The sequence below is a fragment of the Sus scrofa genome, chromosome 7 (assembly GCF_000003025.6).
Source record: "Sus scrofa isolate TJ Tabasco breed Duroc chromosome 7, Sscrofa11.1, whole genome shotgun sequence".
Taxonomy (NCBI): Eukaryota; Metazoa; Chordata; class Mammalia; order Artiodactyla; family Suidae; genus Sus; species Sus scrofa.
In genome coordinates, this window is record NC_010449.5 from 80,184,053 (window position 1) to 80,207,948 (window position 23,896).

General features: G+C 38.1%; 1 protein-coding gene across 5 annotated transcripts in view; it reads left to right on the forward strand.

Annotated features, from left to right (window-relative positions):
* Positions 1–23,896, forward strand: part of SLC12A6 (solute carrier family 12 member 6) — a 101,548-nt gene that overhangs the window by 19,265 nt on the left and 58,387 nt on the right. The window contains exons 1-2 of one of the 5 annotated variants that reach the window (XM_021099333.1): positions 6,324–8,044; positions 9,549–9,578. The exons of 3 other annotated variants lie outside the window; for them this stretch is intronic. In XM_021099333.1, the coding sequence (XP_020954992.1) occupies positions 9,569–9,578 (10 nt within the window). In that variant the 5' untranslated portion in view covers positions 6,324–8,044; positions 9,549–9,568. Of the gene's footprint in view, positions 1–6,323; positions 8,045–9,548; positions 9,579–23,896 lie in introns of those variants that run through there. One more of the 5 variants, XM_021099332.1, reaches the window with a different exon arrangement.

Sequence of the window (23,896 nt, forward strand, 5' to 3'; positions counted from 1 at the left end):
TCTAGTGAAGACTCACAACTCTAGGTCCCTTCAGAATAACTGGGCAAAGGTAGTAGTTTGTAGTACTCTCAGGATTCTTACTATGCTGGTATTGTATTATATTGTGTTCTTGTTTTACATTGCCTTTTATTATATAGTTAATTGGATAACAAGGCTTTGAGCTCCTTAGGGCAGGAACAGTGTCTTGTTTTCCACTGCATTCCTATTTCCTGGCACATAATGAACACTCAAATATATATTGAATAAAGGTATGATTTCTTCAGCCTCAGGAAAGCAAGAGGTTTTTCTGATATTTTGATTTGGAGAACTCTTTGTCGTCCTTATCCTACAATATTACAAATTCATCAAAAAATAATGTCTTTTATGCATTTGTTGTTTTTCAGTTGTTAGTCCTAACATACATTATTTATTCATCACTGATGCCATTTTATAAAAATCCATTTTCATAGACAGTTTTATGTAATTTTTAGATTTAAAAGTTTTAAGTCCTTACTATCCATGATAGTTGGTCCTCACCAAAGTAATTAATTCATTTAATTCTTTTTATAATTGTCTACAGATAAAGCAAAATTAGAGTTTGTGTTCATTTTTATACTTTAGATTAATATTTACTGTTCCAGTATCTGAGGGAGAAAAAGGTTTTGCCAAGTACGGTGAATATGAAAGTGTATGTACATAGTGAGAATCTGTATATTTTTCAGGCTTCAGCTATGGCTCTAAATTTAAGTAGTGAACTTCTTCATCTCTTCCAGTAAAATGTTTAGAACATTCTCTAACAGAGCCATTCAGAGTGTCATATGCAGACAGTGCGGGGCCATAAGCTATTTATTGCCTGTCTGTGAGGAGATAAGTTCAGAAATTCAGAGTTTTTAAAAACTTGGAGAGCAGTTTGTTAGAGCAAATTTATATCTGTTGAACCTTATAATAAAAATTGGAATTTGTTTTTTGTACATTTATTTCATTTTCTAGTACCTTATTTTTTTTTTTACAAAGTTTTTAGCCCACAATGAATTGGAAATTTAAAGAAAAATAGTCCTTTATCAGAGATAGTTTGCAATGAGATTTTGTGGTGGTTCTGGATAATTTGCATAGCTTTTGTACAATATAGTTCTCAGTTTCTGCAAACTAAGAGAAAACACATATGTGATTTGCTCTAAAATCGAGTGTTTTCTTCATGATAGGATATAACAAAATATTTTAGATAGAAAATCCTTCTGTCAAAAATAATTTCCCACTGACTTTCCTTAGTGTCAATCTTTTCACTGAATCTCACTGAATCTAACTTGTCCTTGTTCTCAGGCTAGGGGTTGAATTGGAGCCACAGCCACAGCAACACAGGATCTGAGCCACATCTGCAACCTACACCACAGCTCACAGCAATGCCAGATATTTAACCCGCTGTGAGAGGCCAGGAATCAAATCCATATCCTAATGGATACTAGTCGGGTTTGTTTCCACTGAGCCACAGCGGAAACTCCCATCATCTTTTTTTTTTTTTTTTTTGAATAAATAGGTTGAATAAAATAAAATGCTGGCTATCATGAATTGTTAGCTGTAATTGAAAATTAATAATAGAATAGTGTAGCATGATAAATTGTGCTGCTTTTTTTTTTTTTTTTTTGTCTTTTTAGGGCTGTGGCATATGGAAGTTCACAAGCTAGGGGTTGAATCAGAGCTGTAGCTGCCACCTGCACCACAGCTCACAGCAACGCCTGATCCTTAACCCACTGAGCAAGGCCAGGGATCGAACTCTTGTCCTCATGGATACTAGTCAGGTTTGTTACTGCTGAGCCGTGACAGGAGCTCCCAAATTGTACTTTCAGATTACCCAAAGTAGGCCCATTCTTCTAAAGAATTGGCATGCATTTTTTTAAAAAACAGACATAATATAGTCACAAGTGTTTTACTGAAACTAACTAGTAAAATAAATATATTTGTAATATTTAGCCTAATGTGTAAAACACTGTGGAAATAATGCTATTAGAAATGCTCTTTTTGCAGTTCCCTTTGTGACTGAGCAGTTAACCAACCCAACTAGGATCCACGAGGATGTGGGTTCAATCCCTGGCCTCGATCATTGGGTTAAGGATCTGATATTGCCATGAGCTGTGGTGTAGGTCAAAGATTTGGTTCAGATCCCGTGTGGCTGTGGCTGTGGCATAGTCTGTTTTGACCCCTAGCCTGGGAACCTCCATGTGCTGTGAGTGCAGCCCTAAAAAAGAAAAAAAAAGGCCTTTTTGCCCTAGCCTGGCCTTACTACTTCAAAATACCATTGATTTTTTTTTAATGTGAAGTGTACATATTTCAAACGTGTATGATAATTTTCACTTCAAACAATATTCAGCACTCTAGAATCAGAAAAATGTTTATGCAGCTGCCTAAATTTTATGTGAAGTGGAATTTGACCCATAAGTGGTTCATTTTATACTAAGATCTGCAGATCTTTAGATTTCAGTGAACTTTATTTAGTTCATTCTATTTTTCCAATATTTTATTATGAAAAACATTAAACATACACCAAAGTTGACATAATTGTATTATGAATACCCATATCCATATCCTCCAGATGTTACAGTTAACGTCTTGCTATATTTGTTTTATCACATATTCATCCCTTCCAGTGATCCATCTGTTTTTTAAGCATTTCAAAGTAAGTTGCAGACATCAATGTGCTTTACCTTTTGGTGTACATATAATTAATGTGTAACATATAATTTAAGTTTTTGAGATTCATCCGTGTTGCTTTTGGATGCATCAGTAGTTCATTCTTGGTTATTGTTGAATAATAGCCTATTGTATGAATATACTACCAGTCATTTATCCTGTGATGGGTACCCAGGCTGTTTCCTGTTTGGGGTGTTATGAATAAAGCTGCTAAAGACATACTTGTTCAGGAGTTCCCATAGTGGCACAGTGGAAACGAATCTGACTAGTATTCATGAGGATTCGGGTTCGATCCCTGGCCTTGCTCAGTGGGTTAAGGATCTGGCATTACCATGAACTGTGGTGTAGGTTGCAGATGCAGCTCAAATCCTCCATAGCTGTGATGTAGGCCGGCAGCTATAGCTCTGATTGGACCCCTAGCCTGGGAACTAACATTTGCTGCGGGTGTGGCCCTAAAAAAAAAAAAAAAAGAAAAAAAAATACTTGTTCAAAATTTTTTGTGGACTTAGCTTTTATTCCTCTTGGTTAAATACCTAGAGGAGGAATTGCTGGATCATAGCATAGGTGTATGTTTAAATTCGTGAAAAACTGCCAGATCTTCTTCCAAAGCGGTTGCACCAGCATTCCCAACATTTGCTGTACATTCTTGCCAACAGTTTTAACTGTAATTTTAATTTGCATTTCCCCAATGGCCACTGATGTTGAGCATTTTTTTCAAGTGCTTATTAGCCATTTGTAGGCATTCCCTAGTGGCTCAGCAGGTTGAGGATCTATCCAACGTTGTTACTGCTGTGGCTTGGGTTCAATCCCTGGGCCTCTGCTTCATGCCATTGCAGCCAAAAGAAAAGAAAAAAAGAGTTTATTAGCCATTTGTATAGCTTCCTTCGTGAATTGCCTGTTTGAATGTTTTGCTTATTTTCTATTGAATTTTTGTCTTTTTATTATTGAGTTGTAGGGGATTTTTATGTATTTAGGATACAAAGCCCTTTGTCAAGCATGTTTTATGAATATTTTTTCCTAGTCTTTGACTTGCCTATGCATATTTTTTTGGTGTCAGTTTACTGTATTTTTTCAATATTTTATCATGAAAAATTTCAAACATATGGAAAATTTAAAGACTTAGAGTGAACATTTGTATTCTCACCACCCAGAATCTATCATTAACATTTTTTTTTTTTTTTGTCTTTTTGCTATTTCTTGGGCCACTCCCACAGCATATGGAGGTTCCCAGGCTAGGGGTCCAATCGGAGCTGCAGCCACCGGCCTACGCCAGAGCCACAGCAACGCAGGATCCGAGCCGCGTCTGTAACCTACACCACAGCTCACGGCAACGCCGGATCGTTAACCCACTGAGCAAGGGCAGGGATCGAACCCGCAACCTCATGGTTCCTAGTCGGATTCGCTAACCACTGCACCACCACGGGAACTCCCTCATTAACATTTTATTATACTTTTCCTGTCACATATCTATCCATTTAACGTATTATATGCATTTCAAGGTAAATTGCAGATATCAATTCACTTTCCTCAAATATTTCAAAATGCATATTATTAATTAGAATTCAGTATCTGTTTGCAGCTTTTCTTCTTTTGGATTAAACTTTTTGTACAATGAAATACACAAATTTTAAGCAGAGATTGACTGAATTTTGAAAGAAACCTGTGAAACTCTAAGCTCCATTAAGATGTAGAGTATTATCATCACTCTGGGAAGTTCTTTCAAGCTCCATCCCAGTTAATCTCCAATTCCATTCTCCCACAGGCAACTATTGATGTCCTGGGGTTTTTTTTGTTTGTTTGTTTGCACCACAGATTACTTTTGCCTGCTCTAAAACTTCCTATCAAGTGGCTTCATAGTGCACTTTTGTTTATAGCTTCTTTTACTTAGCATAATGTTTTTGAGATTCCTCTGTATTGTTGCAGGTATCACCGGTTCATTCTTTTTTTATAGCTGAATAGTATTGCTTTGTATGAATATATCAGAGTTTATTTGAACATTCTCCTGTAGATGTACACTTGGGTTTCCAGTTTAGGGCTGTTGTTAATAAACTCATATGCACAATCTTATGCAAGTCTTTCTGTGGGAATATATTTTCATTCTGGGCGTTAAATACCTAAGAGTGCAATTTGTTAGATTGTAGGGGAAAGTACCAGACCCTTTTCCAAAGTGGGTGAACAAGTTTTCACTACAGTAATTATATAAAAAGTTCCTTTTGTTCCACAGTTTCACCACATTCTCAGCCATCATGGTGGCTGTATAATGGTACCTTGTCTTTTTTATTCTTTTTTCTTTTGGCCGCACCTGTGGCATATGGAAGTTCCTGGGCCAGGGAATGAATCCAAGGTGCAGCTGCAACCTACACCACATCTGTAGCATTGCTGGATCGAACTGTGGCCAGGGATCGAACCTGCACCTCTGCAGTGGCCCAAGCTGCTGTAGTAAGGTTCTTAACCCATTGCACCATGGTGGGAACTCCTCATTGTGGTCTTTAATATTGTACTCTAAATAGCTATTTCTTACATCCCACCTTCTCTGTCTAGCTGCTGTTCTATACAGCACTCTCTTCTTTACCACTTTTCCCCCCAACTTTTTCTATACCATTTTAACGTAGCCTTCGATTTTTTTAATGCTCCTGCACTTTTATCTACAGTTCAGTCTAGGAGAGAACTATTTTAAAATCGCTGACCGTTGTGGTACCAAAGCATCAAGTTAGTAAATAAATTACTCCTATCAGAGATTAACAGAAATTTGTTACTTTCCCATTTGGTTAGTTTTTTTTTTTTTTCCCCGAGGGAAGAAGTGACAGGATAACATTTGTACACAGGCTTATATGTGCAAATTATACAGTACACAGATTTATAAACAGAAGTCATTTGTTTCTGTCATTGACTATAGATTAGCCAAGTTCAGTTCTTTTTATAAAAGTCAAGATCCCATTGGAAAAAAACAATGGCACTAAAATACTAAATTCAGAACCTAGAATATTAATTTTTTTCTCTTTTTTAAGGGCTGCACCTGTGGCATATGGAAATTCCTAGGCTAGGGGTCCAGCAGCCAGCCTATGATGCCATAGCCACAGCAGTGTGGGATCTGAGCTGCACTTGTTACCTACACTACAGCTTGCAGTAACGCCGGATCCTTAACCCACTACTGACTGAGCAAGGCCAGGGATCAAACCCGCATCCTCATGGATTCTAGTTTGGTTCTTAACCTGCTAAGCCACAATGGGAACTCCTGTGAACCTAGAATATGATATTGAAAGCTGTGGCAATTCAGTAGTTATTTTAAGTTCCTTTGAATAAATTAGTAGTTACCTGAGTTGTAAGTATGGAAAAATCACCAAGGGCACTCCCACATCTGACTTTTCATTCAGAGATTAAAAAATAGTTACAAAGGCTTCTCAAGTGACAATTCTCTCTTTTTTTTTTTTTTTTTTTTTTTTTTTGATTTTTAGGGCCGCAACTGCTGCATATGGAAGTTCCCAAGCTAGGGGTCGAATCAGAGCTACAGCTGCTGGCTTACGCCACAGCCACAGCCACTCGGGATCCAAGCCTCATCTGCAACTGATACCACAACTCGTGGCAACTCCGGATCCCTGATCCACTGAGCAAGGCCAGGTATGAAACTGATATCTTCATGGATACTAGTCAGATTTGTTTCCGCTGCACCACAAGGGGAACTCCTTTCTTTCTCTTACAGTGGTTCTCAACCTTAGTTCCATGTGAGAACCACCTGGGGGAACTTTTAAAAGTCTTGTTGCCCAGGTCTACTCCAGAGCAGTTATATCAGAATACCTGGGATAGGACCCAGGCATCAGTAGTTTTAAAATCTTCCCAGGTGGTTCCAGTGTTCAGCCAAGATTACCAAACAGTGCTAGGTGGGAACCCATGAAATAAAATTTAGGTAAGTGTGTATGTGAGTTTTCTTTCTATGAAAACTTCTTCCGTGCTGCCTACTGACAAGGGTATTAGAGGTTTTTAAGTTGGGTTTCACCACTTACAAGCTCTTTGTCTTTGGGCAAGTTCTTAGCCTAATGTTTCTGTTTCTGTGATGATTATATGAGATCATAATGAAAAGTTTCTAGTGTAATGCAGAGCACCAAGTAGGTCTTTAAGAACTATTGGCTTCATTCTTTTTTAAAAGTGGTCTATATCTGCATAAATGAGGATTATAAACCATCCTTCCTTCTCTGTTAAATTCAGCGGTCTTGCTTGTCAGGTGTTACTAACAACAGAACAGAGCCGTTATTTTACATCATTAACATGGAAATTAGCACAGGCTCCATTTACTGAACTCCTTTGTCTCAGTGCAGAGATTGGCCTCATACTCTATAGATAAAGTCATCAACTGAGAACTTAATACAGTTAACTGATAAAATACATCAAGAGTTAAGTTTGTTGAGTGTGTGCTGAATAGAAATTATGCACTTCTTAATAATCAGGTATTTCGTAGATTTTTCTTTAAAACACAATGCTTAAACTCTACAATACAAAAAATTCTGAACTCTTCCTTTTAAAAGATATTTAGCTCTTTTAAAGAAACCTGGACTTTGGTGAAAGTTAATGTCTCTTGGATGTCCTTGTATATATTCTACAGCATCTAGAACTATGTTTTGTGTAAAGTATGTAGGCAATTCATTAAATACTTGCTGAATGAATATTCTTACCTGAAAGATAAAAAACTTTTATTGACTATTGACTATTTTCAGCATACTTTGAAATAAAGCAGCAGCAGAGCTTACTAATTGTTTTGATTTTCTAAATTGATGTGATACCAGACTTTGTTTAAAAAAGAAAAGTTTATTAAATGAACTGTTCCCTAATCTTCTTTCTCCTGTGAAATATGAGGGCAGAGGTTGAGATCATGACATGCAAATAACTTGAATGAAAGAAGCAGGAGAGTGAGTACACAGTGGGCGGAGCTCCATGAATCTGGCCCACTCTCAGGCCTTTGGCAGCTCTGGGAAAGCAGCCTCAAGAGTTCGTGGGATCCTTGAGTTTAATAGTAATAAGCAAGAGGTGGAGTGCCTAATCCTTTTGAGTGAATGGTAAACATTGGGGAAGGCGTGTCTTCCAGCGGTCCACTCCCCTGGGGCTGTAGATCACGTGAGCTGAAAGTACTTCCCGATTCTCAGCCTTGGTCTCCCGTGGGCAGTAATCACTGTCTGAAAGGGCACAGCAAGGCAGAGATAGGTAGGGAAGGTGGACTGGGAGGAAGCTTAAATACAGGAAGAGCACGGGTTCCTAGCTACAGCAATGCCACACTTCACCGTGACTAAGGTAGAGGATCCAGAGGAGGGGGCAGCCTCTTCTGTTTCCCAAGAGGGGGAGCCCAGCTTAGCAGAAGTAAAAGCCCGGATTCAGCACTCAGATGAACCAGGTGAGCATTCAACTTGGGAGCTTTGGGAAGCTGTAGGGGGTTTCGTGAAAGAAATGGTAACTAAAATATTCAAAATGCTTCCTTAAGAGCGGAGAAAAAGATTTGTGGTTAAAGTGTCTTTTAATCAACCGTTTCACTCACTTGTATATCTGATAACTTTTTCACATTCTGGTTTGTTTTTCCCCACAATGAGTTCTGTGTTCATTGCCTACAGGTGAAATTGAATCGGTGTCAGTGTTTGAGAAGAGTTTTCAAGCAAAAAGAAAGGCACAGTAAAAGTCAATTTATGCGGAATTTAGAATTTGCCTTTTGCTCAGACAGTTTAAATTATATCTGAACAAGTATATGAACGGGGAGCATGGGTCAATAGTTTAGTACAGTGGACTTTGCCCTTGTAACTTCTCAAGTTATTTGGTATTTTGCCTCGGTTTACCAGTTAAACAGTAATTCAATAGTGAGTGGTCTAAGAATACTTTAATGAAAGAACAAAAAGTACAGTAGGTCATTATGGTGACAGCATAGCATCAGGTTTAATAAATTTGATGAATGTGATGATCCCTGTTATTTTCTCTAAATGGTAATAGCCAGGGGAATTGTGGTTTTGAATTTTTAACATGCAATTAAAATCTATAGTGTTAAACAGAGTTGTAATTTTAAGTTTATTGTATTTTAAGTCTGTAAATTTCATAAATTGTCTAAAACTTCTCTACTGAGTGAATAAAGTCTAAGGGAATAAACAACCTCTCAAAATTCCTTTTGATTGCATGATTCCAACTTTTCCCTATAGCAAGTAATACATCACAGTTCTTTGCTGTAAACTGCTGTTGTCTCTGCCAAAGCAGTCATGAATTCTTAAGAATCTCTAACTTAAAGATAAGGCTTATCCAAAAAAAATTCCATTTGTTTATTTTTTCCTTTTAGTGAGAGAATTTACTAGGTGAAGATAAGAAAGAAGGTTTTATGGAAACTCTTTGTCCTCCAGGTTATTTTTCATTTTACTAAATAAATAGTCAGGTGATAAGTTGAAAGTAAGGTTAACCTACTTTGAACTTGAACCTGGTTCTCCGTAATTCTTGCTCAAAGTTAGGTTCTTTTTTGGGACTGTGTGTATTTGCAACTGCACTCTCTTTGTGTTTGCCATCCTTAGATTTTAATTCCTTTAAGCTTCGTTTTTGATGTCTCACTAATTTCACAAAATGCAAACAAGTGCATTCTTTGCCACCTCTTTTTTTATTACTTTATTACTCTGTTCTATTGTATTGTCTTTACTGTTTGCATAATGTTTGCTTTATTCTGATTAGAACAGGGTTGAAATGATTTAATCAATTAGTGACCACCTAGAAAACCCATAAGAAATTTTTATAGCAACCAACTTTGTAATAAGTGACATTGCTAGGCTTAATTTATTTTCTTCCATAGTAATTGTTTTGGACAAGAAAAAAGTGACAGATAAAATCTAATTTGAATTTAATAAGGTTTTTTATTTTGGCATTCTCCATGACAGCCCAGAAAGTATCCACTTGAATGAACTTTGGTAAGTGAACAACTGATGGAAATACATTCTTTAAATTGTATTTATCTTTAGCATAGTATTGGAGGGGAAGAAGGAATGAAATATATATGGTGAAAATCTCAAAGTTTTGAGGTTTTTTTTTTTTAACTTAGGAATAAAAATGTTCTTGCGTATAGATGGTGATTTTGGGAGCGGTTGCTTGAAATGTGATAAATTGTAGCCCCTTGTTCTTCTGAGTTAAAAAAAAAAAAATCCTAAATTGATTGTGGTTTTGTTTCAGGCACTTCTCACACTAGCCAGTTATATGACCAGTTGCTTTTTTGTTGAATGTTTTTCTTTCTTTATCTGTGAGGGGAGAAAAATATGATATACTGTCATATAAATTAAACATATTGAGAGAGCAGGCCATCTTTTAAAATGTGTTTTTTAGGAGATGAGATTTATTTGAACAAGACAGGTAATTTGAGATAAAATAATAAATGTAGACATAGTCTAAACTAATTTTAAAAAGTACGTTGTGATGGGGAGTTCCTGTCATGACTCAGTGGAAACGAATCTGACTAGTAACCATGAGGACGCAGGTTCAATCCTTGGCCTTGCTCAGTGACTTAAGGATCTGCATTGCCTTGAGCTGTGGTGTAGGTCGCAGACGCAGCTCTGGCATTGCTGTGACTGTGGCGTTGGCTGTGTGTTGGCATAGGTCGGTTGCTACAGCTCTGATTCTACCCCTGGCCTGGGAACCTCCATATGCATGGGTGTGGCCCTAGGAAAAAAAGTACATTGTGGTGATCATTTTATAATGCATAAAAATATCTAATCATTATATTGTATGCTGAAACTAATGTAATATTGTTAAGTCAACAATACTTCAATTTTTAAAAAAGTAGTACATTAATGTCTGCCATGCCAGCTGCTAGAATGCCAATCTAGTAAAACCCTACTTAATTTTGGTTTCAAAGGGAAAGCAGAAACTCAGACATTCCTAACATCTTTCTTGACTGTATTCCTCCTCCCCTGTCCAATTTAGGTGCCCTCCCCCCGTTATGTTTTCTAAGCAGCCTGTCTATAGAAATAGCATGTACCATTCTCTGTATTCCAATCACCTGTTCACTTATCTCTCTCCTTGAATAGACTGACAGTAGGCTCCTTGAGCTTGAGATCTTGGATAATTTTGTACCTCCAGGTCCAGGTGTATGGCACATAACAGGCAATTCAGTGTATAGACTTGTTCTCTGTTTTTTAATTTGCTAAACACATGTTCATACCAAATATTGTACTTTTTTCTTAAGGCTACAAAGGCATAGGAGGTAGAGTCCCCTACCAAAGGCAGCAGAATGGCTTTGGAGCCAGGGACCTGTCTTTTGAATCCCAGTCCCACTAATTATTACTAATTAGGTGTAATGATATGTATTAATTATTACTTGAGTGACTTTGGGCAAGTTATTTAACTTTTCTGAGCTTTATTTTACTCATTGATAAGAGGAATAACAGTACTACTTATACTTATTTCACACGGTGGTTATAAATTACATGAGAAAGTGAACATAAAGCACTTAACACCTGTGTGATACAGCACTCAAAAATAAGAGCTACTGTTCACTTATTATATTGTGATTAGTGGTTTAATAATAAGAAACGGCCTTGGGTAAAAGATGCTGGAGAGACTTATAATATTGCCTGGAGGGGACCCTGGACAGGTATCTTGGAGGATGGAATACGCAGATTCTGGAAGGGAGGTCTAGACAAAGAGCCTACAAGCAATAGGAATAATTAGAAAGTCTCAGAGGAAGGCGTAGAGCATGTGGTAAACAAAAGTTTAGTTAGCACGCTAGGTATGTAGTAAAGAAAGCTAGGGAATGAGGCCACTTAATGAATGAAGTGTTAGCAATTTTATCCTCTCCCCCTCTTACCGTTCTGTGAGATAGTGAGGTATTACTGCCTTTTTAGAGATAATGAAACTGAGGCTGTTGACAGTAAGTAACTTTCCTCAAGCTACATGGTGAGTAGTAGCAGAACCAATGTTCAATATTTCTAGATTTTATGTGCTTCCATCACACATGGATGCTTAGTCCTAACTGTTTAAGAGAAAAAGTGGTTTTCTATCTTAATGTGCATGGACTATAGGATTTCATGTGAACAGTATCAAATCTGTGATTTTTTCATTAGAACAATGCAAGAATTTTACTGCTTACCACATTTACTTAATCAGGTATAAATTCATTTATTTAAATATTTATTGTTTAAGTATTTCTGTGAAATAATTGTTCCAAATCTCCTTCACTCATATCTTAAAGTGTGTATGGATTGGGCAGATTTCAACCGCTGGACTTGCCTTTACTTGCCTTTACTTGATACAGATAGCAGATTGGAAGGTTTCTAAGGAAATTTTCAGAAACGAACCTGTAGCAGAAAAGAAAGGAACCTGATGAACAGCATCTCCAAAATTAACTCTTAGTAATCCAGATGGCATAAGTGCATGCTATGGAGAGAGATTTCATTTAAATGGAGTTTAAATTTTATTAAGAACCCACAGGTGTTAACTAAACAGTAGTACTGTTTATTACCCGTGAAAGCTTATGCTCTAAAGAAGATAATATGACTAGCTTCTTTTATTGACCAGCATTAAGATACATTGAATAGACAATTTAAAGAGCTTCTTTGTACTGATAAAAAAATCTTTTCTATAGTGAAGATTTTAAAGCTTTTTAACCATTTGCATGGGTTTTGTTTTGTCTACCAACCCAACTAACGAAACTCAGATTTGCTTTTTTTTTTTTTTTTTTTTTTTTCATTTTAGGGCCACATCTATGGCTTATGAAAGTTCCCAGGCCAGGGGGTGAATCCGAACTTCAGCTGCTGGCCTGTGCCACAGCCACAGCAACACTGGATCTGAGCTGCAACTGGGAGCTACACCTCACCTTGTGGCAACTCCAGATCCTTAACCCACTGAGGAGGGCCAGGGAGTGAACCTGCATCCTCATAGATACCAGTGAGCCACAACGTAAACTCCCAGATCTGCATGTTTTAAAATCTCAAGATCAGGTAGTTCCCTGGTGGCTCAGCAGGTTAAGGATCCCATGTTGTCACTGCTGTGGCTCTGGTTATTGCTGTGTTAAGGGTTTGATCCCTGAACCAGAAACTTCCACATGCTGGGGTAGAGGGGTAGAATACAAATTTGAGATTTATTCCTTTCAGGTCTATACATCTTAAAACTTTGTTTAAACCATTAACCCTTCTTTGTCATATTAATGTTATGCTCAGACAATCTTGAACATTTTCTGACCCTATTTCAGTACTATCATCAATTTTTTGTATGTTTAGGTTTTTTTATTGAAGTATGGTTGATGTATAATATTGTATGTTATAGACGTACAATATAGTGATTCACAGTTTATCACCAATTTTTAAAAATCTCTCACTCCCCAGATTTTTCTTGTTTAATGTACCAAACCTCTATGTGTACTATCTGCTACTTTTGCCCCACAGGAAATATACCAGATTAGAACCGATTTAATTTGATAAAGACAAAATTTCTTCAGAATATATATACATACATATTGTTTAATATTTTTATATTCTATACTCAAAGCAACACTTAGTTTAGGATTATAAAAGCTTATTGAATGTAATTTTAGCATATTATAAAATATTTCAACTTGGACATACGGCACGGGTTACAAAATTGATTATAAGCTGGTAAACTTTAAAGACATTAGCATCTTTTGGTTTTGCCAGGATGGAAGCGGAAACAGTTTTACATTAGTAATGTCATGAGGGGAGTTCCTGTTGTGGCTCAGTGGTTAACGAATGCCACTAGTATCCATGAGGATGTGGGTTTGATCCCTGGCCTTGTTCAGTGGGTTAAGAATCTGGCATTGCTGTGAGCTGTGGTGTAGGTCACAGACACCCTTCAGATCCCAAGTTGGTGTAGCTGTGGTGTAGGCCAGCAGCTACAGCTCTGATTCGACCCCTAGCCTGGGAACCTCCACATGCTATGGGTGCAGCCCTAAAAAGACAAAAAAACAAAACAAAACCAAAAAATGACATCAGGGAGTTCCTTTTGTGGCTCATCAGTAGCAAATCCATCTAGTATCCATAAGGACACGGGTTAGATCTCTGGCCTTGCTCAGTGGGTTAAGGATCTGGCATTACCATGAGCTATGGTGTAGGTTGCAGTTGCCACTTGGATTCTGAGTTGCTGTGGCTGTGGCATAGGCTGGCAGCTGCAATTCTGATTTGACCCCTAGCCTGGGAACTTCCATGTGCTGCAGGTACAACCCTAAAAAGGCAAAAAAAAAAAAAAAAAAAAAAAAAAGTCATCAACATTGTGGTGATAATTGTTGAGTACTTATATGCTAGGCGTTTTACAAATATTGGCTTATTTAATTCTCACAACAACCATTAGCACCATTTTAGAAATGAGGAAAGGGAGGTGTCAAGAAATTTAGTTTGTTTTGTTTTTTTGTGTTTTTTTGTTTTACTTTTTAGGGCCTCCCCCATGCTGCTCATGGAGGTTCCCAGGCTAGGGGTTGAATCAGAGCTACAGCTGTCAGCCTACCCCACAGCCACAGCAATGCAAGATCCGAGCCGCGTCTACGGCCCACACCACAGCTCATGGCAACGCCAGATCCTTAACCCACTGAGTGAGGCCAGGGATCGAACCCGCAACCTCATGGTTCCCAGTCAGATTCGTTTCCACTGCGCCACGATGGGAACTTCTAGGTAGTTTAAGTGTTAGATGTGAAACTCAAAGTAAGGTCTCTGTGACTTTAAAGCCTTTTTTCTTTTGGTCACACCACAGTCTCTGTACTTTAAACACATGTTTAAACATGTTCTGAAGTAGCCTTTTTTATTTTCTCAGGAGTTACTAATTCTTCTTAGGCTCTATTTCTTTTGTCTTCGTGGATTTCTCAAAACTAATTGAAATTTACTTGCTGCTTCTAACTTTTCTTTCTTTTTTTTTTTCCAGCTTCTAACTTTTCATGTGTTAGATTGCTTTTTTATTTGATCTAGAATATCTCCAAATGTAGGATACTCTTTCAAGTGATGCTAAAAACTGAGAAATATGAACAGACTCATTCTGATAAGCCTTTAGTAGCTCTCCACTCCTTGACTTCTGGGGACGAGGCACAGTTGGCCATGAGATGGGAATAGGAGACTTAAAGACTGAGGGTTATTGGTGGGGAAAAATGACATGTGGAGTAAGTGAAAGAATTAAATCTTCATATAACTTTAAGAATAAATATGCTTCTAAAGTTATGAAAGATATGTTTATTGTAGCGTATTATTACTTGGAATGAAAGCTAGGTAAAAAACAAAGGCTGTTTAAAGAAAAATACTAATATAAGTAGGTACTAATAATATGACAAATATAATATTAATATAGACATGGCACAGATTGAATATGACACATAAAAAACATAAATGATTTTGATGCTTCATATACTGAATTGGATCTCATTTCCCGCCCTGTGTGTTCTTTACACTGCATCATATAACCTTGTGACAAGAAATTTCTGTAGTTGTATTAGAAATGGTGAACCTGTAGTAAGAGTCCTTTCCAGAAACTGTCTTCATCTTTCCCCCACAACATTGCCTTTATTTATATATTTTTCTTCAATTGAACTCTCTTTTCTTCTGCTTTCTGTTCCATATCTGCCATAAAAAACTCAACAACCTATATCACCTCAAGACCAGGCTCATACTCATTTCCTCCAAGATGACTTGCCTAATCCCCTACCCCAGCTTTGATTATTCCATCATTCAGTATCCATCACTCAAATATACTTGCATTGTGCTCCAAATGTGCAATAGCTTTGTAATTATATTTGTATCTCTTCAACTGTATTATATATTATACACGGGTGAGGGACAGTGTTTTGGTATTTTTTATTATAGAAAATTTCAAACTCACAAAAGTTCAGCGACTTTCTGTTCATCTCTCTTACCTGTTGTTTTTATTTTTAGATGTTCTTTATATTTAGGGGTATCAACCTTTAGCGCTGTAAGTTACAAATATTTTTCCAAGTCAGCACTTCTTTTAAGGTTTTATTGAGGTTTAATTGACATAAAATAAACTGCATGTATTTAAAGTGTACAATTTGATGAGTTTTAACAGAACACTTCTATATCAATTATTTATCATTATCAAGATGAGGAGCAGTTCCATCACCTCTCAAAGTTTCCAAGTACCCTTTAATAACCCACTCACCTAAAATCCTGGTCTCCAGGCAACCACTGATAGGCCTTCTGTCACTATAGTACATTAGTTTTCATTTGCTGTAATGTTATATGAATGGAACCATACAGTATGTACTTTTATCTGACTGCTTTTACAATATAATTGAAATTCATCCATCTAGTTAGTATCTTTTAAATCCAACTAACATTAAGATCTTATTTCTCAGAGTTTAACATTTAGGGCAGCAGCTGAACATGGTATAACCCACAGACGTTTGGACCTCACAGAGGCTTTTAAAAATGTTGACCTCTTTGCCAAGATTTGAGTGTTTTCTGGATTAGTTTATAAACAGCACTTACTTTCAAGAGGGTACCAGGAAGGTGAAATCTTCCTCTTGCTCTATTACTAATTCCAGCCTGCCACTCTTGAGCCAGATGACCCCTGGATCTGATGAATAGTTAGATGCAAGTGAGGCCTGAGCCCTGTGGGAGCTATCAGGGCTTGCTGACACAGGACTTATTCATCAAGGGCTATACAAGGGCCTCAGGGTGAGGGTAAGAATGGCAGATTCAGCAAAAAGTATGTCTTGGTAAAGATCCATGGACTCCCCTGGGAGGAGAAAAGGAAAAAGCCAGAGGACTGATATCTCCCTACCCCCGAGGCTGGGAGATGTAAGGAGACCTGAGAGTCTGGAGCCTTCCTCCTGGGCCTCCACAGGGCTGGCAGCTGGCCTGATGCACTGCCTGCCTTCAGTGGTAGAGACTGCTTTGTCTTTCTATTCTCTCGAGACTGCTATCACTTGTAGTCCCTCCAGCAATGAAATCGAAGCCCCTATGAAGAGGCAAAGAAAAAGAACCCGTCTGGGGATGCCAGGCAACCAGAAAGAGAAAGCACTTAAAATAAACCATGCAATAGATTAGCTAAATAGAAACGCCAGGGGAGATAGTAACTTGAATATGAAAATAATAAAAGGAGCACTTCAGAAAGTTCAAGTGAAGTACAAAAAAAAAAAAAAGATTTGTGGAGCAAAAAATATGATTTCCTAGCTAAATACTTATTACACCTGACTTTAAATCCATGCACATACAGTTTTAAAAAAAATCTCCACTAAAATGTAAGCACCATAAGAGCAGGCATTTTTTTCTCGTATACACTGTTGATCTATTATCAATGACCAATGGCTAAAACACAGTCTTGCACATAGTAAGCACCCAGCACATAATTATTGAATAAGGAATGATGAGTATGATTGTTTATTGTCCTAGAAGAGCAAATGGAAGAAATATTTCAAAGCACAGAGCCAAAAATACAAAGAGATTGAAAAAAGATAAGAGACTTAGAGGGTAGATTCAGAACAACTAATGTGACTAATAGAAGTTATAGAAAAAAGAACAAATGGAGGAGAAGCAATAATTAAACAAATAGAAAAAACATTTTCCAAGGTGAAGTATTCATTGTTTAGATTGATGTTCCAGGGAAGATCACTGTTGGAGAAAACACACCTAGGATTATCCTGGTAAAATTTTTGTGCTCCAGGGATTCATCTTGGAGGCTTCCAGATAGAATATGGTATACTATAAAGGATGAGACTCACATCAGAATTCTAATGCCCAACCTGGAAAGTAGGACACAGTGGAAGAGTATCCACAGATTACCAAGAGAAAAAAGACTAATCTCAAATGCCTCTTTCCAGTGAAGTTATCATCCCCTCTTCAAGGGGGAACTGTGTCACAAATACATAAAACTTAAGAGTGTATTACCCACTTAACGTCTCAGAGAATATTTAAAGTCAAATAAATGAGTCAGAACAGAGATCACACTATGAAAGGGATAGAAAAAATGGAAAATGGCAAACTCTCTGGGAGCGTTAAATGCTAAGTAAGGACTTTAAACAAATGGATGCTGAGAGTTGCCATTGTGGCTCAGCAGTTAACGAACCCAACTAGTATCCATGTGGACTCGGTTTGATCCCTGGCCTCGTTTAGTGGGTTAAGGATCCAGTGCTGCTGTGAGCAACGATGTAGGTCACAGATGCAGCTCAGATCCTGGATTGCTATGTCTGTGGTGTAGGCTGATGGCTACAGCTCCAATTCGACCCCTAGCCTAGGAACTTCATATGCCCTGGGTAGAGCCCTAAAAAGACAAAAAAGACCAAAAAAAAAAAATGGATGTACTTCAGGGAACAATTCAATAATATTTATGATGTAAAAGTTCTAAATAAGTAAAAGCAAAACCTCAAAATTGTGGGAGGAAAAAGAGGTAAGATCTTTCTAAATGGAGATGAGGAGAGGAAAAAGTGCCAAAAAGCATATTTAAGCTGCTCAGCATCATTAGTCATCAGGGTAAGGCACATCAAAACCACAATGAGGTACCACTTCACATCCACTAAGATGGTTCTAATAAAAGGTGGACAATAACTAGTGTTGACAAGGCTGAGGAAAAATTGGAACCCACATATACTCATGGAACAGAAAATGGTACAACCACTTTGGAAAATAGTTTGGCAGTTCCTCAAAAAGTTAAACATAGAGTTACCGTATGATGCAGCAGTTCCACTTCTAGGTATATACTAAAAATGAGGATATATATATCCATGCAAAAATTGTGCAGGAATGTTCACTGCAGTGCTACCCGTAATAAGCCCAATTATAGAAACAACCCAAATGTCCACTAACTGATGAATAAATAAATAAAATGTGGTATATCCATATAATGGAGTATTATCTGGCAGTAAAAACAAATGAAATGCAGATACATTGCTACAATATAGGTGAACCTTGAAAACATGCAAAATTAAAGAACCATTCACAAAATACCATATATTATATGATTTCATTTGTATGAAATGTCCAAAATAGGCAAATTTACAGAGACAGAAAGTAGACTACTGGTTGCTTTGGACTGGCAAGAGGTGGGAGTGGAATGAAGATTGACTACAAATGCATACAGGGCTTCTTTCGGTGGGGGGGTGGGGTAGAGAGGATCCTAAATGTAAAATTAGATTGTAGTGAGAGTTGCACAGAAATGTGACTGTATTAAACATGGAATTGAACACTAAATGGGTAGATATATGGTATGTAAAGTATATCTCAATAAAATTGTTATTAAGTAAAGGGACTAAGTACTAATGCATGAAACAGCTTTCGTGAATCTCGAAAGCCTTATGCTGAATTAAAGAAACCAGTCCAGGAGTTCATGTTGTGGCTCACTGTATCCGACTAGTATCCATGAGGTTGTGGGTTCGATCCCTGGTCTTGCTTAGTTAAGGATCCGGTGTTGCTGTGACCTGTGGTGTGCGTCGCGGTTGCAGCTTAAATCTGGAGTTGCTATGGCTGTGGTATAGGCCAGCAGCTACAGCTCTGATTTGACCCCTAGCCTGGGAACCTCCATAGGCAGAGGGTGCAGACCTAAAAAGATAAAAGACAAAAGAAAAAAGTCAGTTAAAAAAAAAGGTTACATACTGTAAGATTCCATATATATGTATTTTTTTTTTAATTATGGAAGATCATTACACATTTACTAATGTGTGTATATACATGTATATACACATATATACTAAACACAGGTTTTTAAAATTAAAACATGTATAGTAGTTTCTATTTTAGTATGTTTGAAAATCTAGACAATGTTAAATAAGCTTTCATTAAATAATTGTCCTTTAGCAATGACATAAAATCAATACAGGTTCTTAAAATATCAGAAATGTTTACCATATCCTCTTAGTCCCCATAATGCAAAGCTTCAGCTCCTTCGTTCTTTAACTATGTAGCGCCTTAGAATTTAAGTATTTGGGTCAATTCCCTTACCCTTTTTTTTTTTTTTTTTTTGGTCTTCTTGCCATTTCTTGGGCCACACCCATGGCATATGGAGGTTCCCAGGCTAGGGGTTGAATAGGCGCTGTAGCTGCCGCCCTACGCCAGAGCCGCAGCAACTTGGGATCCAAGCCATGTCTGCAGCCTACACCACAGCTCACAGAAATGCCGGATCCTTAACCCACTGAGCAACGCCAGGGATCCATCCCGAAACCTCATGGTTCCTAGTTGGATTTGTTAACCACTGAGCCACGATGGAAACTCCTCCCTTACCTTTTTGTTAAAGAGGTAGTCTATATGGTCAGGCCTTATTCTTCCAAAACCACCTTTTAAAATGAAGAAAATACAGGAGTTCCCATCGTGGCACAGTGGTTAACGAATCCGACTAGGAACCATGAGGTTGCGGGTTCGATCCCTGCCCTTGCTCAGTGGGTTAACGATCCGGCGTTGCCATGAGCTGTGGTGTAGGTCGCAGATGCGGCTCGGATCCTTCTTTGCTGTGGCTCTGGCGTAGGCCAGGGGCTACAGCTCCAATTTGACCCCTAGCCTGGGAACCTCCATATGCCACGGGAGCAGCCCAAAGAAATAGCAAAAAGACAAAAAAAATAAATAAAATAAAATAAAATGAAGAAAATACAAAATGTGTTTTTCTACATGAAAGTTCATTTGGATCATCCATAAAGCCAAAGGACATAAGGTATCAGCAATCTTAAATGTTCATAACAATCTCCAAATCTTTCCTTCTTTGTTACTTGGTGAGATTTTTCTATTATTTTTAACTGTGTAAGTACTGTCCTCTTCTTTCCTTTATCCTTTTCTTGGCTGGTCAGTTGGTGGATTTGGTCCAGGAAATAGTCTTTATACTGTGGGCTTCATTTCATCTGCTTTTTGCCCTTACTCTTATTACCTTCCAAGTGTTATAGACTGCATTAAAATCACAGTTAATCTTCATCTCACATGAGCTCTTCAATTCAAGTGGACATACTCGTTATGTTTAAGACAAGTTTTAACAGAACTTAGTTATCTTGAGTTCTGAACATAATTTATATCATTTTCATTTTTTAAATACAAATCTGAAACCCAAACAAAAAAAGAAGCCCTTCTAAAAACATATCTATTCCCTGTGTCACTCTACTAAACCACCCTGGTTTCCTGAAGGGCCTCAACCTAATGCTTATGCTTAGCATATGCACCAGAACTTGAAGGATACTTTGATAGGCACCCAGGATTGGTGGCAGTCTGCCTGTACCTCCTAATGTCTCCTTCCACTTCTTCCTGTCTGGAGTTCTGTGTTGTCCCCCGATGGCCATCAGTTTCACCTTCTCCTGGCACTGCAATGGGGCCTTGCTGTAGAAGATGGTCTGGTGGTTCTGGATCAGACTCATGAGTGGTCCTGATTCTCCATCCACTCCAGCTTCAGCAGCTTGCTTATTGGCTGTTGTCTTGTCACTTTTTCTTTAAACCAAGTCAGGTGGATCAGAGGGACAATTGCTGAGTGAATTATCATAAATTCCTTTACGACTTGTATATAGTGTCCTCTGATCCCATATACATGTTTCATTCTGCACTTTCACTCCTTCCCACCTTAATTACCTTTTTCATCCTTTTAGTGTCTACATTTGTTAGGGAAAGCTGGCATGACCGTATTATGGTTGTAGTTCTTTGAATTTTTTTTTTTTTTTTTCCTTCCGTGGTTGCACTTTCTTCTAATATTTACAGGGCTGTTTGATCGCAACTCCTCTCACTTTAGTAGTGACTTTTAGGAAAGTTTATCCATTAATCTTCAACTTTACATTTTGATGATAACTTTAAAATCTTTATTTTTATCCTTAAACTTTTTTTTCCCCTCCCGCCCCGTACCACACTTACAGCAGGTGGAAGTTCCTGGACCAGGGATCAAAGCCACGGCACAGCAGAGACCCAAGCCACTGCAGGGAAAGCCTACAGTAGCACATCTGACTCCAAGCCCCTGCAGTGATGAGGCCATATCCCTAACCTGCCGTACCACAAGTGAACTCCTCATTAAGCTTTTATTGAAACTAGTGCTGAATTCCTTTCTCTGGCTGTTGTCTTGCCATTTTAGTCAATTAACTTGCTATTTTAGTAAACCGTCAGTCAGTTAACAGGTATTGAACATTTTATAGCATCTGCAAAGCTCTATGTTACATAAAGTTTTGGTTGTCATAGCAATGTTAAAACAAAGTTCTCTCCCTCAAAACACTTAAAAGGGGCTGATAGGACCCTGTCCATCCCCCTGACCCCCAGTTGACTCACTGGGCCTCCTCTCATTCCCTTTTCTTTTTAAAAAAAATTTTACTTATTTCCTTTTTTCATTTTTAATCTTGGCAGCTACGGTGCTAGAGGGGGTGGGGAGATGGGGATATCTCATAGCTATGAAAATTAGTGCTATTACAAATCCACCATTTCCAATCTCAATTGTACTGTTTACTCTATTCAGAAATTCTTCTGTGACCCTGGAATTCCTGTTGCGGCTCAGCAGGTTAAGAAATGAATAGAGTGTCTGTGAGGATGCATGTTTTATCCCTGGCCTTGCTCAGTGGGTTAAGGATCCAGCATTGCTGCAAGCTGTGGTCACAGATGCAGCTCTGATTGGGCTGTGCCTGTGGCATAGGCCGGCAGCTCCAGCTCCTATTTGACCCCTACCCTGGGAACTTCCATATGCCGCAGGTATGGCCCTAAAAAAGAAAAGGAAAAAGAAATTCTTGTGTGATCCTAGTTAAACTCCTTTCTCTAAGTTCTTCACAAAACTTAAAATGCTCATTAGGCCCACAGTCTTCCATTCTCTTATATTCAGCATATGACTGAACTTCTACTTCACAGAGTAAGCTGTTATTTAGAAAACACCTCTTCTCAGATTCTTACCACCATCTGTACTGACATCTATCCTTTACCTTCTTACTGTGTCTTATTCAGTACTTACCTGTACAGTGTGCTGTGAGCCTTTCTTGCTTCCTCTCTCTGTTGTCTACTTTTTTATTGAATCTTTCCTCTCAGTGTACTAAATTATTGTCTCTTTCCCCCACTTTCCCTCTCCCTTTCACCAGTCATTGCTCATTTAGTCTCCCTAATATTTCTCAAAGCATTCCCCATCTCCCTGTTCTCACTGTAGCTACCCTGGTTCAGGATGGTCCTTGTCATTCCTCCTAAGCCATCCATTGCAGTCACTTCAGAAGAATTTTCTAGGATATGTCTCATTCTTTTCCTTCCCCATTTAAATTAACCCTGTAATGTCTCCCCATTGTCCATGGAATAAAGCCTATACTGCTTAGCAAGCCATGCATGTACCTTCATCATCTAGAACATCCTAACTTAACCCCTCCTTGTCTATCACTCACACGTACTGAACACCATAGAAGATGTTCTTGAATGTCGTCATTGTTTCCACACATTTGTTTCATCTCCCTGGAATGTGCTTTCTTCCAGTTACCAAGCAGACACTTGGTATTCCTTTTAGACTGAGCTCAAACATTACTTCTTCCTTCTTGCCTTCTTGACTTTGTGATATACACACTGCCATATCTCTTCTTCTGTACTTCAACTGTAGTACTTTAAGCACCCTGTTGTAATTACTTGTCTTACTCATATGTGCTGTAAGCTCCTTAAGGGTAGCTACTGAGTTCTTTTCATCTCTCTGTATCCCCAGGTGCCAAGCGCGTAGTCTGGCACGTATAGGTGCTTAGTAAATATTTGTTGTTGATTAATTAAAAGATAATACAAGGCAGCAAATACCTAATGTTTCAGAGGAAGATTAAACCATTTAGAAAATTGAGCCCCAGGGTACGGCTAAGGAAGAGGAAAGCACTTTAATTGGGCCTTGAAGGATGTAGAAGTCAGGTAAGTGAAGATGAAAGAGAAGGAATTTTCAGGGAAAAATTGAAAGATGAGGGCTCGCAAAGCATTCCAGAGAGTGTGGAGCAGAGGGTTCATAACTAAAAACAGCATATGGAAAGGTCAGAGAGGAGTAATTTAGTGCTAGATTATAAAGGAACTTGAAAGCCAGGATTAAGTTTTTGGAGTTCATCCTATAAGCCAGGGGATTCAAAAAAGTAAACCAGGGTCTATTTATGGCTCTTTAAGCCATTAGCCTCTGCTGTCACCACCATTCCCTCTACCACATCCAGCCTGAAAATTCACAGCAGGAGTGGAGATAGAGCCTGCACAGGCAGCTCTTTCCTTTCCTTGGAGGGACTTAAATCAGTACCCAACACATGATATCAGGTCATACATAAATAAGAAGTAAGAATAGTCTTGTCTTTACAGAATGCTTGGGCACTCCTGGCACTATTACTCAAGAGATCTTTGGAAGTGTTTGTTTTGTTTTTTTT